This window comes from Magnolia sinica, chromosome 6 (assembly GCF_029962835.1).
Source record: "Magnolia sinica isolate HGM2019 chromosome 6, MsV1, whole genome shotgun sequence".
Lineage (NCBI taxonomy): Eukaryota > Viridiplantae > Streptophyta > Magnoliopsida > Magnoliales > Magnoliaceae > Magnolia > Magnolia sinica.
In genome coordinates this window covers 12,898,106-12,915,676 of record NC_080578.1, presented here as the reverse complement: position 1 = coordinate 12,915,676, position 17,571 = coordinate 12,898,106, and the positions used below count along the sequence as shown (strand labels likewise).

The 17,571-nt window shown below is 42.7% G+C and overlaps 1 protein-coding gene and 1 non-coding gene across 2 annotated transcripts; one reads left to right on the top strand and one right to left on the bottom strand.

Annotated features, from left to right (window-relative positions):
* Positions 1-8,128: 8,128 nt before the first annotated feature.
* LOC131250489 (small nucleolar RNA R71) lies at positions 8,129-8,235 on the top strand. The gene has a single exon (XR_009173411.1). It is a non-coding gene; the product is annotated as a small nucleolar RNA R71 (small nucleolar RNA).
* Positions 8,236-14,168: 5,933 nt separating this feature from the next.
* On the bottom strand, positions 14,169-16,409 carry LOC131249497 (uncharacterized). Its single transcript, XM_058250308.1, has one exon. It carries the CDS (start codon positions 16,293-16,295, stop codon positions 14,169-14,171), a length of 2,127 nt encoding a protein of 708 aa, XP_058106291.1. The 5' UTR covers positions 16,296-16,409.
* Positions 16,410-17,571: the final 1,162 nt, after the last annotated feature.

Here is a 17,571-nt window from a genome sequence, read left to right as displayed (position 1 = left end):
CCTTCTTGTTCTTTTCTTCTTTTCTTTTTTTTTATTCTTTTCTATTTGTTTTGGGTTTAGGCCAATCATGAGTGGTTAAACCTCTTAGCTAGGGCTAAGAGGTGAAGCCTGTAGCGAGATGGGAGAGTTTATTCTATGCATTTAATTTAAAATTTCTGAACTCAATTTGATTTTTAAGTTGATAATTCAAGGAATATTTTCTCAGTATTTAATGGTCTGTTGTGACTGAAATTACAATGGATTTGCAATGGCTTTGAATATTTCTCTTTCTCTTTTAATATTTATGACGTCAGGAGGCCCTGTTGTTCACCATCGTCTCCTGGGCATGGTAGGATGACAGTACCCTTCCTGATCTTCATACATTGTCGATTGGTTGGTAATTAGTTTAATCCTGTTGTTTACTTTGTCTCCTGGGCATAGTTAGATGATGGAATCCATTCTAATTCATACACCTTTCAACTCTTGAAACCTATATCAATGGCAGTTCAGTAAAGTTCCATAATTTGTGATCCTGGCATACGATCTCCCTGATCTCTACAAGTGGATCCTCTGAATCCCTAGTTCCCGTCCTCTGAATTCCTTAAAGTCTTAGATAATTCTTCCACAATTATTCCTTAATTTCTATTTGGTTTAGATCACATCTTAGTCTAGTTCTAGTTCTTCTTGGTTTCAGATAACGTACAGGTATCAGTCCCTGTGAATTCGACCTCGGTCTTACCGAGTTTATTACTACATCACAACCCTGCACTTGGGGAGTGAACACCGATGGCCCACCTTGATGCTCATGATCATTCCATGATGGGGCCATTCTCCATGGACCCCATCATGATGTTTATCTTCCTTGCATGCATAGGGTCATCTAGACCGTCTATTTTGGTGGAGAAAGGATCCCCACCGTTGATTTTCAATTTAATGGGCCCACATGCAATGGGACCCACTTAATGTACGATTGGATGCTTGATATGGAGGGCCCATAGTGCCGGGGTCCCTCCATCACGCATGTCCCACTCTCTTTTTCTCTCTCTCCCTCTCTTGTTATGTATGTATTTTATGTATGATGGAATGGTCATATGGCTCACCCGAATGGACCCCACCATGAAGCATGGTTTGGACCCAATCCATTTGTGGGTGAGGCCCATCTTGCATGTGTATGTGATCCTCACCACCCCATCATGTGATGGCCCGCCTAAGCAGGGCCCACCCCAATTTACGTGTTATGTCCAAACGTCCAGGAACGTCCCTGGACGTTACTTGAAAACACAAATATTAGCTTTTCCAAAGCTTATTGGGTGTGCCATTCATGTAGGCCCTACCTTGATGTAAGTGTTTAATCCATGTCGTTCATTCTATTCTCGAGATCATTTTAGGCGTTGAGCCAAAAGATGAAACTGATCCAAGCTTCTGGCGGGCCATACCTTTCAAAATAGTGATCTCACCGTTTAAATTCTCTTTAATTTTTGCTACACGCCGAAATATATTCGATGTTGGACTTGTTTAGCTCGTCCTGAGCTATGGAATGCAATGAATGGAATGGATTCACTTGATATGGGCCCTATGTATGAAAAACCTCAAAAAAAAAAGAGATTTCAAAAAAAAATAAAATACAATAAATAGGCAGCAGCATTGCTGCTGCTGCTGACGCCAGGACGCACGGCGTCCTGCGTTTGACGCTGAAGGCAGAGAAGTGGGTCCCATACGTGGGCCCCACCTTGATATGTTTTGCAGATCCACACCGTGCATCTGTTGTGTCCCCTGTGGGACAGTAGGCCACCCAAAAATCAGCCCTATACATGGCTCAGGTGGCCCACATCATATGAAACAGTGTGGATGAACGTCTGCCATTGAAACCCGTTTCTGGGTTCACAGAAGTTTTGGATCAAGATGAAATTTGTTTTTACTCTTCATCTAGGTCTGAGTTACCTTATGGACAGATTGGATGCCATATAAGGATTATGGTGGGCCCCACATGGGACCCACAGTGATGTATGTGTTCTAGGCCCACCGTCCACTGGTGTGGACGGTGGATTCCACCCGGATATATGTGTTTTACCAAGGTCTGGACGGCCAATGAGCCCCACCATGATTTATGTGTTTATCCACACCGTCCACACCTGGACGGTGGGACCCACCATGATGCATGTGTTGCATCCAAACCGTCCATCCATTTTACAAGCTCATTTTTGAGCATGAGCTAAAGAATGAATTAGATCCATGGTCCATGATGCATGTGTTGCATCCAAGTCATCCAACCACTTGAAAGCTCATTTTAAAGCCTGAGTTCAAAAAAAAATGAGACAGATCTAGGAATAGGTGGACCACATTATAGAAAGTAATCGGTTTGAAGGCCCACCATTAAGACCCTTGTCTACTAAGTTTGGGACCATATATAATATTGGTCTTTCCTTTTAATTCGGATATGTAAGCTTATAATCAGATTGGATGGGGAATAAATATTAGGGTGGGCCTTAGAAATTTAATGGTGGAAATCATTACCACCACTTGTATTTGGGTGTAGCCCATTTGATATGCATATGGCCCATGCGATGTGGCCCACCTGTCATACTTAAGGCCCATTTGAGGAGGCCCACCTTGATATTTATAAGGCCCATTTGAGGAGGCCCACCTTGATGTAATTGTAGCATGTTGTTGAGGCCCATCCTGATATATGCGAGGCCCACTGTGATGTATTCAAAGGCCCATAGGACAGGGCCCATTGCAATGTACATAAGGCCCATTGATGCGGCCCACTTGATTTATATAAGGCCCTTATGAGGCGGCCCATTTGATGTATCTAAGGACTATGGGTCGAGGCCCAATGAGATGTATATAGGTCCATTGCAATGTGTGATTCCCTATGGTTTGTGTAATGATATTTTATGGCAGGTCATGCCTTGGGAGCAATGTTGGTTTGACGTCCACATTGTAGGTACAATGTTGGTTAAATGTCCGCATTGTAACTCTCCTTAAGTCCCATTGATAGGCCCATACTTGTTGATAGTTCATTACTTTATAACATGCTTAGTGCACTTCCATGATTCATGCCCATACCATCATATGTATGCTTGATATGAGGAATGTTTGATCATAGCATAAGCCGTTGGGTTGAGACATTTACGGGACTCTTTATGAGATGGAGTGCCCCACATGAGCGCGTGGTACGCGTGAGATTTCTGCATGATTGACGGTTTGACTCATGTATTTCGCACTGTGTGTCGTGATTCACTGCACGCCCTATCGACATCAGAGTCATGGCTCCACAGACACATCGTGGATGGCCGTATCGGATACCAGAAATGCTTGGTTTTAGCACTGTGGGCACTTAGGATGTCCTTGGGTGAAAGTCCCAGAACCTTTTTGGTACCAGGAGATGCTCCAACGTCTAGATCGAGTGGATACACGAGCGCCCGAGTGCCGAATACCAGTAGGCCGCGTCTCCCACTGTTTCGTGGTCGGTTGGAAGGGGGTGTGGCCTTATCCGCCCGAGTGAGGGGGCTATAAGCTAGGCTGAGTTTGACTAGCTCGTAAATGAGTCCGCTATCGACGAGCCAGGTAGATATTGGCAGACTACTGGTCAGGCGGATAGTGTGGTCTCTTCCACTTGCTTGACTGTACAGCTAAGGAGGAGGCAGTCAGTGTGAGGTGTATTAGACCCCAGTGATATCCAGAGAGGAACTGTATTGATTTGGGTACTTGATGAGTACTCGCACGCTTGTTTTGCATCTCGCATATGACATTTGGCTACATAGGCATTGCATCACATGGCCTTAGTATGGCCGATAGCATTCATGCCTTGCATCACATAGCTTTGATATAGATGATAACATTCATGGACTTACCGCATATTTCCGCATTACTCTGATATTATACACTTGACACTCGCCTTACACACACTTTCACCACCCTCTAAGCTTTCTATAAGCTTATGCACGATAGATGTGTGCAGGTGGCGTTAGGTTGCAGCAGTGTTGAGCTTGGAGTGTGCAGCCGAGCTTCTGGAGTTTCTTTTACTTTCATTATATTGTATTTTCCTTTCATACGCATTGTACTTAAAGTTTTTGTTATAGTGGATATGTGGTGTTGTTGTTTTGTGACTTGGTTATGCTTGTGGTTATGCTCCATTACAAAAAAAAATTCACACTGAAAATCCTCCTTGTAGGATCCCAGGATCGGAATCTGGCGTATGGGCGCTGGGAGCCGAGAATGGGGTGCTACGGAGGCTGTCAGCACCGGATTCGGCGATCGAAAATTTTGTGAGCCCGTTTTTCGAGTTTGGGGCGTGACAGATTTCCAAATGATTGGGGGAATGGTCTCATGAAATCAATGCCCTAGCAATCAAATGCTTCAATGATAAGGATGGGATTCAAAGGCATCATATTTCGACAGGACAATGCTCCCAATTTCTGGCAACACTCACAAGCTTTGCAAAACTCATGAGTGTCCCTAAACATAGTGAACCAGTAAAAGCCACACTGCAGAATCTTGGCCGTAGTCTTTTTAGCAGAAAAGTGACCACCACAGGCCTGTGAGTGACAGAAGGAGATGACGCTCTGATGCTCATCGTCTGGTACACATCTCCTTAGGATTTGGTCTGGGCAATATTTAAATAAGTAAGGATCATCCCAGAAAAAGTTGCGCACCTCGGTGAAGAATTTCTTCTTATCTTGCGCAGTCCACTGTGTCGGTATGGCACCTGTGGCAAGATAATTAGCAATATCAGCAAACCAAGGTGAATGGGAGACTCTGAACAGTTGTTCATCAGGGAACATGTCATTGATATGAGTCGTCTCAAGGGACTCAGAGGTATTAAGGCGAGAAAGGTGATCAGCCACTACGTTCTCTACCCCCTTTTTATCTTTAATTTCCAAATCAAATTCTTGGAGTAGAAGGATCCATCGTATCAAACGGGGCTTAGAATCATTCTTCGAAAGAAGATACTTAAGTGCCGCATGATTTGTGTAGATAATAATCTTAGATCCGATCAAGTAGGACCTAAATTTGTCTAAGGCGAATACTACAGCTAAGAGTTCCTTTTCCGTAGTCGAGTAGTTCACTTGGGCAGAATTTAAAGTTCTACTTGCGTAATGAATGACGTAGGGCCTCTTATCTTTTCTCTGGCCTAGGACTGCCCCAAGAGCATAATCAGAAGCGTCGCACATAAGTTCAAAAGGAAGGCTCCAGTCGGGTGGCTGCATGATAGTTGCAGTGGTTAATGTGCCCTTAAGCTTGGTGAAAGCTTCCTAGCATTGCTCAGTCCACTCGTACGGAGCATCCTTTTGAAAAAGAGTGCATAAAGGACGAGAGAGGAGACTAAAGTCCTTTATGAATCGCCTGTAAAATCCTGCGTGTCCTAAGAAGGATCGCACGTCTCTGATATTCTTGGGTAGAGGTAGGTTAGAGATAAGATCGATTTTTGCCTCATCTACCTCGATTTCCTTGGACGAGATGATATGCCCAAGGACAATTCCCTTCTGAACCATGAAATGACACTTCTCCCAATTAAGTACCAAGTTCTTTTCTTCACATCTTTTCAGCACACATTTCAGACTTTCCAAGCATTTGCTGAAAGATAGACCATAAACAGAGAAGTCATCCATGAAGACCTCTAGATATTGCCCTACCATGTCAGAAAAAAAACTAAGCATACATCGCTAAAAGGTGGCAGGGGCATTACATAGTCTGAATGGCATCCTTCGATAGGCCAAGGTGCTGTAAGGACATGTAAATGTGGTCTTTTCCTGGTCTTTAGGGGCTATCTCTATCTGGTTATAGCCCGAATACCCGTCAAGAAAACTGTAATAGGAATGACCAACTAACCTTTCCAGGATCTGATCAATGAATGGTAAAGGAAAGTGGTCTTTCCTCGTGACGGTATTCAACTTTCTGTAGTCAATGCACATTCTCCAACCAATAGTGACTCTAGTTGGCACGAGTTCATTATTAGCATTGGCTACGATGGTGATTCCGGACTTCTTAGGGACCACTTGAGTTGGACTCACCCATTGACTATCAGATATAGGGTATATAATACCCACGTCCAATAGTTTGAGAACCTCGGCTTTAATCACTTCATGTTTGGATTTAGTCTATGTTGTGGTTGCCGAGCGGTTTTTGCATTATCTTCAAGATATATGTGGTGAGTACAAATCGAGGGATCGATTCCCTTGAGATCCGCTATCGTCCATCCCAGGGCTCCTTTATGCTCAATGAAAGTAGATATGAGCATACTCTCCTGTTCTTTCTCCAGGTGGGCAGAGATCACCACCGGGTATGTCTCATCTTGACCTAAATAGGCATATTTCAAATCAGAGGGCAAAGGTTTTAGGTCAAGCTTCGGCGGCTTGAGGTTAGACGGTAGAGGCACTACATCGGTTTGTGGCAATTCTTCAAATTGTGGCTTCCACCGGTTAACTTCAAGTACCGGTGCAGTATCAAGTAAGGCACACGTCTCCCTAATTATGTCATCATCAAAATCATGGGAGTGGGCCAGGCACGTCTCCAGATGGTCGGAGGATAAGGTCAGCGGTGTCGTATCTTCCACGAAAGAGTCAATCATGTTAATGTCGTGGAAATCGTCATCATCCTCTGAGTTGCTGCCGTTATTGAAAAAAATGTTTGACTCCAATGTCAAATTTCCAAAAGACATAGTCATGACACCATTCTTGCAATTGATAATTGCATTTGACGTGGCAAGGAATGGGCGACCAAGAATGACGGGAATCTGAGTGCTCATGTTATTGATGGGTTCGGTGTCCAGGATGATAAAATCTACAGGGTAGTAAAATTTATCGACCTAGACTAACACATCCTCAATTATCCCTCTTGGTACACGAACAGAGCGATCAGCAAGTTGTAGTGTGGTTAGGGTGGGTTTTAATTCACCCAAACCTAACTGTTTGTATACCGAGTAGGGAATCAAATTGACGCTCGCTCCTAAGTCAAGAAGTGCGTGATCAATTCGATGGTTCCCGATTACACATGATATGGTTAGGCTACCGGGATCCTTGAATTTCTGTTCAGGATGACACTCACTTTCTCAGTCAAGAAGATTTTCTTTTGAATAATTTTCCGTCTTTTGGTCGTGTATAAGTCTTTCAGGAATTTGGCATATGAAGGTATCTGTTTCACGACATCAAGTAGAGGAATGTTGACTTTCACTTGTTTCAACACCTCTAGGATATCCTGAGAGTTAGAGAGAGGTTTTGGTGAAACCAACCGTTGGGGGAATGGAGCAACTGACTTCTCTAGAAGTTCCGGTTCTACTTTTTGTGGTGCATCACTGGATCCATCATTGTTGTCCTCTTCTGGTTCTTGAGGCTTTTCGGGCCTAACCGGAAGAGTTTTATCAATGATCTTCCCACTCCTAAGAGTGGTGATGGATTTAGCATGCCCCATCTGATTTGAAGAGCTGGGATCATTACTCTCGTACTGCGGTTTAGGATTGGGGAGAGGTTGTGCAGGAAGCATCCCCTTTTCTATAACCGTCATACAAGAATCTATCTTTTGCATAAAATCTGTAATTCCCTGCATTGCCTGAGCCAGCTCTTGTATGGGATTTTGAACCGGTTTCTCTTGAGGTTTCACTTGATTTGGATTTTGATTGAAGAAACCTGGAGGAGTCGCCGTTTGTCCATTCCTCCAACTAAAGTTTGGATGATTTTTCCAGCCAGGATTGTATGTATTGGAGTTAAGTCCAGTAAAAGGTCTTTGATAGTTGTTTACGGCATTGGCTTGTTCATTCAACACTCCTCGAAAGGCGGATATTGTAGGACAGTTTTCAGTTGTGTGAATGTTGCAATCATAGATGCCGCAAACAATTTCATTAACCTTATCCTTCTTTCCTTCCATGGCCTCAACTTTCCTTAGGAGCGTAGTCACTTTACACTTGAGATCATCCTCTTCTTTCAAGAGATATAATCCACCTTTCTCCTTTAATTGAGTCGGCTTAGACGTGGTGTTCGACTTTGGGTAATAGTCCCAAGATTGTGTTTTTTCAGCCAGACTGTCGAGGTAGTCCCATACCTCGTCGACATCTTTATTAATGAACTCTCCATTACACATTGTCTCGACCATTTGGCGCATGGAGGATGTCAGTCCATCGTAGAAAAAATTTGTAATGCGCCACGTTTCAAATCCGTGTTGTGGGCATGAACTGACCAAATCTTTGAACCTTTCCCAACATTGGAAAAATGTTTCATCTTCCTTTTGAGCAAAGTTCATGATTGCTTTTCTGAGGGTAATCGTTTTATGATGTGGGAAGAATTTTTTTATGAATTCCCTCTGCATGTCGTTCCATGTGCCAATGGATCTAGGACGCAGTGAATGTAACCACGTCTTAGCTTTCTCTTTTAAGGAAAAAGGAAAGAGTTTCAGCCTAATTGTATCCTCAGATACATTAGGAAAACATAATGTAGCTATAATCTCATCGAACTCTTTCAAATGCAAATATGGACTCTCTGATTCAAGTCCATGGAATTTGGGAAGGAGTTGGATAACTCCTGGCTTGATGTCCATTTATCCTGTGTTTTCAGGAAAAATCATGCATAAGGGAGTACTCATTCCCGCCGGTTGTAGATAATCTCGTAAAGTACGAGGTGGGGGTGCCTGTTGCACCTCATTTTCATCTTGGGTATCCTCTACCCTGGGTGGAAGTAGAGGAGGTTGGTCTTCAGCCATAACTTCAGTTAACTCAGGGGATTTCGAGCGGTGTCTAGTCCTGCGATGGATAGTCAACCCCTCAACCAATCCTCCTTCAGTTAAGAGACGTCGAGTGTTGTCACGGGCCCACTTGGGCATGCAACACTCGCAGCCCTCAATCAAATTCAAAGCCTAATCCTAAGAAAGGAAAAGAAAATCTAAAAAGAAAGAGAGAGTTGGAAAGAAATTACCAAATTGAAGTCCCTAAGTTAAAGACTTGCAAAATAAAACAAAATAAGTTAGATTCTAAAAAGAGAAGAACAGTCTTTTAAAAGAAAGATAGAAGTGAACTAGCTTCTAAAAGAAAGAATTCCTAAAAGAAAATGAAAATTTCTAAAATAAATAAGGCAAGTCCTAAACTAGAAAGTAAATTACTAAAAGAGAACTGAAAAATAGGAAGTAGAGAATGAGTGTACCGAATTAGAGATTTCTATCTTAAAGGCCTACAAAATAGGAAGGTTAGTTTCTAACAAAAATTCTAAAAATAAATTAGGAAACAAATTAGATTCTAAGAGAGTTTAAAATTAGAAAGTTACTAGAGAATAAAAATAGAAGTTAAATCTTTAAAAGGGAAATAACTAACCTAGTTTCTAAAAACAAAAGAGGAAAGTTTCTAAAAATAAACTATTTCCTACAAATAGAGAAATACTAGAGTTAGAAAATTTCTAAGATTTAAACCTTAATTCTAAAAACAGAAAAAGTAGAGAATTTAGGAAGGAATTACCAATTTAAGAGCTTATGTCAGGATCCTACAAAACAGGAAAACAGGTTAAGTTCTAAAAATAGAATAAAAATAAAAGAAAAACTTTTATCCTAAAGTAACTAAAATCTTAATCCTAACCTATTTCTAAAACCAATTAATTTCAAAGAATCGTAACCGTCAGTCCCCGGCAACGGCGCCAAAAACTTGTTCACTCCCCAAGTATAGGGTTGTGATGTAGTAATAAACTCGGTAAGACCGAAGTCGAATCCATAGGGACTGAAACTTGTACGTTTCCTGAAACTAGGTGGAAATAGAACTAGTCTAAGATGTGATCTAAATCAAATAGAATTTAGGAAATAATTTGTGGAATAATTATCTAAAACTTAAGTAATTCAGAGGAAGGAAACTAGGGATTCAGAGGATCCACTTGTAGAGATCAGGGAGATCTTATGCCTGCATCAGGGATTATGGAATTCAAACTGAACTTACTTGATCTGATTTTCAAGAGATGAAAGGTATATGAATTAGAATGGATTCCATCATCAAACCATGCCCAGGAGACAAAGTAAACAACAGAATTAAACTAATTACCAACCAACCAACAACGTATGAAGATCTGGAAGGGTACTGTCATCCTACCATGCCCATGGAACAATGATAAACGACAGGGCTTCCTGACTTCATAAACATAAAAAGGGGAAGAAATATTCAAAGCCATTGCAAACCCATTGTAATTTTAGTCACAACAGACCATTAAAGACTAAGAAAAATATTCCTTAAATAATCAACTTAAACTCAGTTCAGAAATTTAAATTAAGTGCATAGAATAGACTCTCCCATCTCGCTACAGGCTTCACCTCTTAGCCCTAGCTAAGAGGATTAACCACACATGAATGGGCTGAATATAACAACAAAACAAAGATAAAAAGGGAAAGAAAAGAACAAGAAAGGAAGGAAAGAAACCAGCTTCACGTCTTCATCCCTTGTTGCTCTCGTCCTCCCCTGCCGACGTCCAGCAACCAACGTGCCAGCAGCCAACGTGCTAGCAGCCTTTCTCTCTCCGTTTCTCTTCCTTCCTCTTTCCCTGACGTGCAGCAGCAACTAACCCGAGCACGCAGAAAAACCCACACCTGTCTCTCCTCTTTCCAGCCACGTCTCAACAGGAAAAAAACTCTATTCAAGTCCCTTTTCTTCCTCCCGTTCAAGCCATTCCTGCCCTTGCTCCCTGTCTCCTTTTTAAAGATGAAAAACCCCCCTCCAAAGATGCTATGGAGTCCCACCAGAAGTAGGTTGCAGAAACAGTCCTTCCGCAGCCTGGAACGCGTCCCTCTGCTGCGAGACACCTCACGCAGTCTGAAATTCCGCGTCTCCCTTCTTCTTATTCTTTGCCTTCTTTCCAAAAGGACAGCGTCCTCTGGGAGATTTTTGGCCCACCTACATGATGAACGGTTCAGATCGGCCGTCCGACCGCCCCCAAGGGCGTACAACACGCCACGAAAGTCAGATGGCGTCCGGCTAGGAAACAGAGTGCGTTACGCACGTACGCTGTCCGATGGTGGGGTCCACAATAGGCTTCAAATGATCAATCCAAGCCGCCCATTAAATTCTTCTCGGAATTTCGGTCAAGATGGGCTGGTCTTTGTCGAGTTTTGGTGTGGTCCATCGATGTTTCTCTTCCACCGTCTATCGTGCCTTTAACGGTTAGGATTCTACAACATTTTACATGGTCTCAAAAGGCCGCCTTGGTGAGGTAAATACCCCACCTACGCACACAATAGATGGTCCCGATTGATGCTATGCATGATGTGTGGGGCCCACAAGTAGATCCGACGGACGAACAGCATTAACGCTGTGGCGTTTTTTTGAAAAATTTGAGTTTGAGTCAGTCAGCGCCTGCTGACCGACTTTGAGTGAACGGGTGCACGGCTGGTGCATGTGATGTTATGCACATTCGTCACAGGTGGGGCCCCACAGAGATGTTGATGAGAAATCCGCTCCGTCCATCAGCTTTTTCACCTCATATAATAGGTTAAGAAAAATTTGAAGCATATCCAGATCTCGAGTGGGCCCAGAATCAATTGTTTATGGGCTGTTCTGACAGTTGTGCCACTTCCGGAGGGATCTGAGAGTTGAAATCCGTCATGTACGGTTAATTTGTGGTCTTCAGACCATATATGGAGTTTCGAACTGATCGGATGGTGGGAACCCTATGATCTTGCGTTCTGGACACTTTCTAGGCCACTTGAGCTTCAGTTCCTCAATTTTCTTGGATCCCTAGCAAGCACATCCGTCGATCTTGGTCTCCTGGGGTCCATCGCTTGCCTTGGTGACTTCAGACTATTGAATCCATGCTTTTAGTACCCTTTTCCAATCCAGACTCGTAGATACGCCCTGCATCACAAACATGATTAAATCAACCATTAAACGGAATTATGCTTGTAGATCCAAGTAATAACTGGGGTCTAATATGCAATATTTGACCCTCAACATAGGTGGAAAACATATTGGAGAAGATATCCTTCGTCGATAGGGGTGTACATCGAGTCAAACCGAGTCAAGCTAGCCTCAACTCGACTTGGCTCGGCCACTAGCTAACCTCAGCTCGAACTCGGCTTGGCTCGGCTCTCGAGCTTGACTGGCCATCTTGACTCAGTTCGATCAGCAGCTTGGGCTGGTTCGAGCCGAGTTTACCTATGCAGCATTTTCACAAACACATGGACTGCACCAATTCAAATTCTCACTGTATGTAAAACACTAGCAACGGTTTTACAGGTATTTCATCAAATATCTTATAAGCAACATCAAAATCAAGAAAAAGGGAGATTTGCTTTGATGAAACATACCTTCATTGCTACCAGCTGACACTTCGTTGAGTCATTTCATCAAACACTTGGTGAGCAACATCAGAGAATACTCGAGTCGATCTGAGTTAAGCCGGGTTCGAGCTATATATTGAACCAAGTCAAGTTGAGCTGGGGCCAGCTCGAACTCATTTTCGAGATCTAAAAACCAGCTTGACTCGGATCGAACTCAGCTTCGAACTGAGCCGATTCGAGCTTTTTCGAGCCAAGTCGAGCGAGTTGACCGAGCTAGCTCGATTCGTGTACACCCCTATTCGTCGATCACAATTGAGTGTAACTGCCTTTTTCCACCACTTCCTCGTCGAGTAAAGACAACTGCTTCCTCCAATCGAGGTTCGAGCTCTGCCTTTCGGTCGATCGTTCAAAGTCATTGTTCTCTTGTTGTGATCCCTCAGATGTCTCATCCTCTGTAAGCTCTGTCAGTCTTAGGGGAATCTCGGTCGCCTCAGCTTCAATAGGTTGTGATGTTCCATCCTCGAACAGTCATGTTTCCTAGTCAACTTCCATTTTGGTGGCGAGGGCCAAGAAAGGGAAATGACCAATTGAGGTGCCTTCTTCCGATGTTGGTAATAGTACGATCAAGTAGGCCTGTCCTCCAGGCAGTATCTCTATTAGAGATCGGCAACCTACTTTGAACGTTGAACTAAAGATTGTCGAATGCCCAACTTCTCCCTTTACTTTACCGTGCGAAGGTATGACTGACTTTTCCATTGGCAAAGGTATCTAATCGAATAAGTCATTTGCTTCAACTGTCACATTCTTTTAATTAATATTATCTATTATCTATAAACTATAAAGATCTATATAAATTGAGCAAAAGAAAATCACTTACGTGACTACCCAAACTGAAAAAGATAGAAAAAGTTTGTAGCACATGTCAAATTGGCAAGCAAATTAGGAGTAGTCACAAGAAGGTGAACTCCTTAGCCATGGCCAAAGCTCTTGAACTTCTCCATATGGATTTAGTCAAACCAACTAGAACGGAAAGTAGAGGCGGAAAGAAATATTTTCTGATCGTAGTTAATGACTACAATAGATATACTTGAGTAGCCTTTCTAAAAGAAAATTCAAATAATCTTAATGAAGTCAGGAAAATTTTAAAACGTATCCAAACAGAAAAAGAGTTATCTATGGTCTTGATCTCTTGATCCTTTAGAAGAGTATTGCATTTTGGTCGATCAATAGTTCGCCTACCCTTTTACCAGAATCCTCGAAAGAGGACGGAACTCCATAAAAGGCATTAACGAACATGTAGACTAATGCTCCTTCTCTCTAGAAAGCTCTTACTTTGGCAACAGTTCCAGCATTGCCCGCTAAATAGCCTACTTGCTTGGTTGCAGCTGTCGAAGGGCCACTTGGTCATAAAGTTTGTGTTAGAGAGAAACTCTTAAACCACGTCCTACCATATAATTTGGATTTTTAGGTCGTCCCATAAATCCCTTTTATTCCTAAAAGAAATTATATAGATGCGGATGATGTTTTTGACCCTGCTTGCTTTTCCCCTAGTCTATTCGTGGAGACGACTATGAGGTTTTTAGTTCCAACCTTTCTAGAAGTGTTATTCTAATGTCGGTGCCTTCCTTGCAAGATGATAGGCCTTAGGATGAAGATGGCAACATGGTGCAGTGTAACATCTTAAATTTTTACTATTTTATATTACCAAAAATCCTTTATATATATATATATATATATATATAAAAATTTAATTTTCATTTAAATCCCATGCATGAAGATTTAACTGCCTTGATGAGTAATGCATTCTAGATGGGATGCACACTATAGTAATACAAAAAGCCACACGAGGACTATATTACTACATTTATCTTAGTACCAACTACCAACGGAATGATGATCTACTTTCATTCTCTAGGTCCGTGCTTCAAATTCACAATGGATGAAGGCAATTCACCTCAAGTTAAACTAGACATTATGCTTGAACGCCATTTGTCAATATCTGCCGTCTCATCGGGGTCCAAAACTGGGAAGTTGTGCTCTCTCAAAATTGCCAGAATACTTCCAGCTTCACCGAGAAGACATGCTGCATCCCTGACTCTTTCTTCCCTCACTTCAATGCTGTTGCAAAAGCATTCCTTGGATATCACTTGTGGCAGGTTGGTAAGGCAAGCGCCCAATATGTCAGCAATGGTTGTCTGTAACCATTTGAACAACTTGTCAACAGTCCCATGCTTCCCTTTGTAGTCCTGCAGAATAGTCTCACCGATCCTATACATCGAATTGGCTGCCAATAACTTTGCAGGCCATTCACCGTTGCCTGTCTCTCTGACGCTCTCATCTTTAAAAACGCTTTCCTTTCCTAGATCGGCAAGTTTTCGGATTATCTTTTCTGCTCGTTTTTCTTCAGTGACCAATTTGTGGAGATCCTTGTCAAGCCATTGATCATAAATATCAATGCCAAGCCAGACTATATCCGCTGCCTTCCTCATTCTAATCAACCCATTGGCATCCAGGTTCTCTTCTATACGCCTTACATACCTGAGGCCTTCATCTACGGCATGCCGTAATGATCTGATTATATTTTTGTCAATGTAGGGAAGTGCGATGGCGATGCTCGTGAGTGTAACCAGAGGCAGAGCCCAACAGTTTGGAGGCTTCTCTCCAATTAGCGGAACCTGGTCGCTATCAAACTGAGCCACGCCGTTGAAATCTCCTGATGAAGATGATTTTAGAAGTTCAATCAGATGAGTAGGTTCATGTTTCCTGCCCCTCGCAAATAATCGCTCTATTTCTGCGCGGCCACTTTTCATGATCAGATGGACCAAGCCTTCCTCCCCTTCAAGATGCAACACAAAACCCTGCAAGTTCTCTGACTCCGATCTGATGGATTCCGAATCCTTCCGACGACGTCGCTTGCAGCAGGAGAAGAGTCTACTAAGCCAATTCACTGGCAGTATAGAAGCCAAGCAAACGAACTTGCAGATTAGTACTACTGCAGTTTGCATTCCGATACAGGCATCCATAATTTGATTTTTTGAGACATGGGCGATTTTCCTACATCGCCTGCTACTAATGCAGAATGGTAAAGGGCTCTCTTTCCATTCCACCAGCCTCTGAGCCCAGCACCCCTCTACCTTAATCGCATCTCTGAACCTTCCTTCTCCACTCTTCATACTTCTGAAGCTAATAGCATTGAACCATCTAATAGCTGGGGCAATGGTACCAACTCCTACTGCGATCACCTGAGAAATTAAGACCAAGTTACTTGACCAACTGTAGTCGGATTCCCTGCTGCAGAAGTCCATGGATGATAAAATAAACGATCTGACTAAAGCTTCCAATAAAATCAGTGCACTGAGGAGGCAGAAAGCTCCCGAGGCAGCGCAAGGGGGTGAGCGTCCCAGAACGTACTGAGGACTACAAGTATGGGCCATCATCCAATACTTGTTTACAGCCCCTTTCAATTTATCAACGCTCAACACCTCAGTGTTGTCTGCTCCTTCATCAGAAGCCAGTTCATGCTTTTTATTGTACTGTTGTTCCAGAAACTGCTTGCCTTTTGGAATTGTTAAACCGGAAAAAGCGAAGATAATGAGCAAAACGATGATGAAAAACATGATTACGGCATGCTCGGGTAAGAAAGCATAGATCACACCAGTACCCATTTGAATACCGATGTTAACGACCATGGTGATCACGAGAATAGCCAAGGCGAGAATGTTTGAGAGCATTTCGGAGTCCTTCATAGTTCCTAGAGAGGTCATGAAGTTGCCCATTGCGGTGCAAATCAGGATGGTTCCGCTGAGCTTGGTCAGCTGATCTTGACGGCGTGGCATGGATGTGTTCAGATCCAAGGGCAGTTTTGTGGCGATGGATAAGAGGGTCAAGGAAGTAGCATTAAGCGAGAAGAACTTGCAAGGGAACCCGAGCTTCCGTTGACGGAACCCATAAAAGGTGTCGATTGCCATGGCAAGTGAGCACACCAGTGAAGCTCCAGCTATGTAGAGGCCGATCCATGGCAACGGCTCACTGAATTTCGCGTCATTGAGCTCGCCAGTGTTACTGCAGCCATGCACCCCCATCTATTCTCTTTATTATTCTTTTGCTCGGTTGTGTTCTTCTTCTCCTTCTGAAAGATAACCACAAATTTACTGCTAAAGCAAGAGTGTAGAAAAGCAGAGTGAAAACGAAAGGGATGCCATCAAGAAGCAACACAACGGTGCATTCCTCATGTCAGTTCACAGAAGAAAACCTTGAGATGCTCTTCCTCCAGCAAGACGGCCAAAGTCCCTCCAACCACCACACTTCTCCACTCGTGGAAAGTCTCTGCTTGCGGAATGCTTTTGAATTCTGATCGAATCCAACCCACCGCTGACTGGGTGACTCTTCTCTGTTCACCGGTGAAGTTCTCGAAAATTCTCGGAATTACCCCTGTCAGGGACTTTTCGCCCTTGGAATGTAAAGGAGGAGTCCGGATCCTCTGTTACCAGGTAAACAGGGATTCCCTATTACCCTAATCCTTATTGGTCCACGTCACCACTCACTTAAAAAATAAAAAAATAAAAGAAAGCTCCGGACGCCAAACCATTATAAAAAAAAACAAAGGAAAAAAAAAATACCAGAAAAAGAAAACGGGAAGGGAAAAGAAAAAGAAGAGAAGGCAGAGAGTCTCATCTCCTCCCTCTCTTCTATTGGGTCGTTTTCCTTCCTTACGGAAGATTTACGAGGTTAGTATTTGAATTTTCATATATTTTAGATTTTCCTTTAAATTTAGACTCCACATTCTTTAAAAAGATTCACTGCTTTGATTCTTCTCTGTCATTTCACCGCCTTTCGGCAAAATCAATACAGTTACCCTGTAGTTTTTTCCAACCAACTATGGATGGAGTATCAACAAAATTTTAACAGGGAGATAATCTTAACTGTCTGATTTTTTTCCATTTTCTATCGGACTACTCACTTATTTATTCTCAACCATCCATTTGGTAGACTTTGATTGGACGGTTAGGACTGCCTTAATCAGTGTAGTTTTAGAGATATGGTTCATTTAAAAAGGAACCAACAATTTGAATGGTCTGGATTGCTGTACCGGTACCAAGGGGCAGACTCCTATGATAGTTTAACCAGAAGGATTCCAAGGAGCTTTTTTTTTTCTCTCGATAGCAGGCACATTTTTAAAAGAAAGCTCAGGGTCTTTGTCTTCTCTCTCCGAAAGGTTCTCTGATGGGCAGGTGAATTTGAATTTCCTTGGAGTTTTATTCTCTCGGTCATTTTGGGGTAGGCGATTTTGATTTGTGCAAAATGTGGTTATTGAAAGTGTCTTTCATACTAGCAATGGATAATCTAGTGGTAATTATT

Bases quoted from the DNA above. Each gene is read 5' to 3' on its own strand.
- LOC131249497 (XM_058250308.1), bottom strand. From the start codon at position 16,295: ATGGGGGTGCATGGCTGCAGTAACACTGGCGAGCTCAATGACGCGAAA.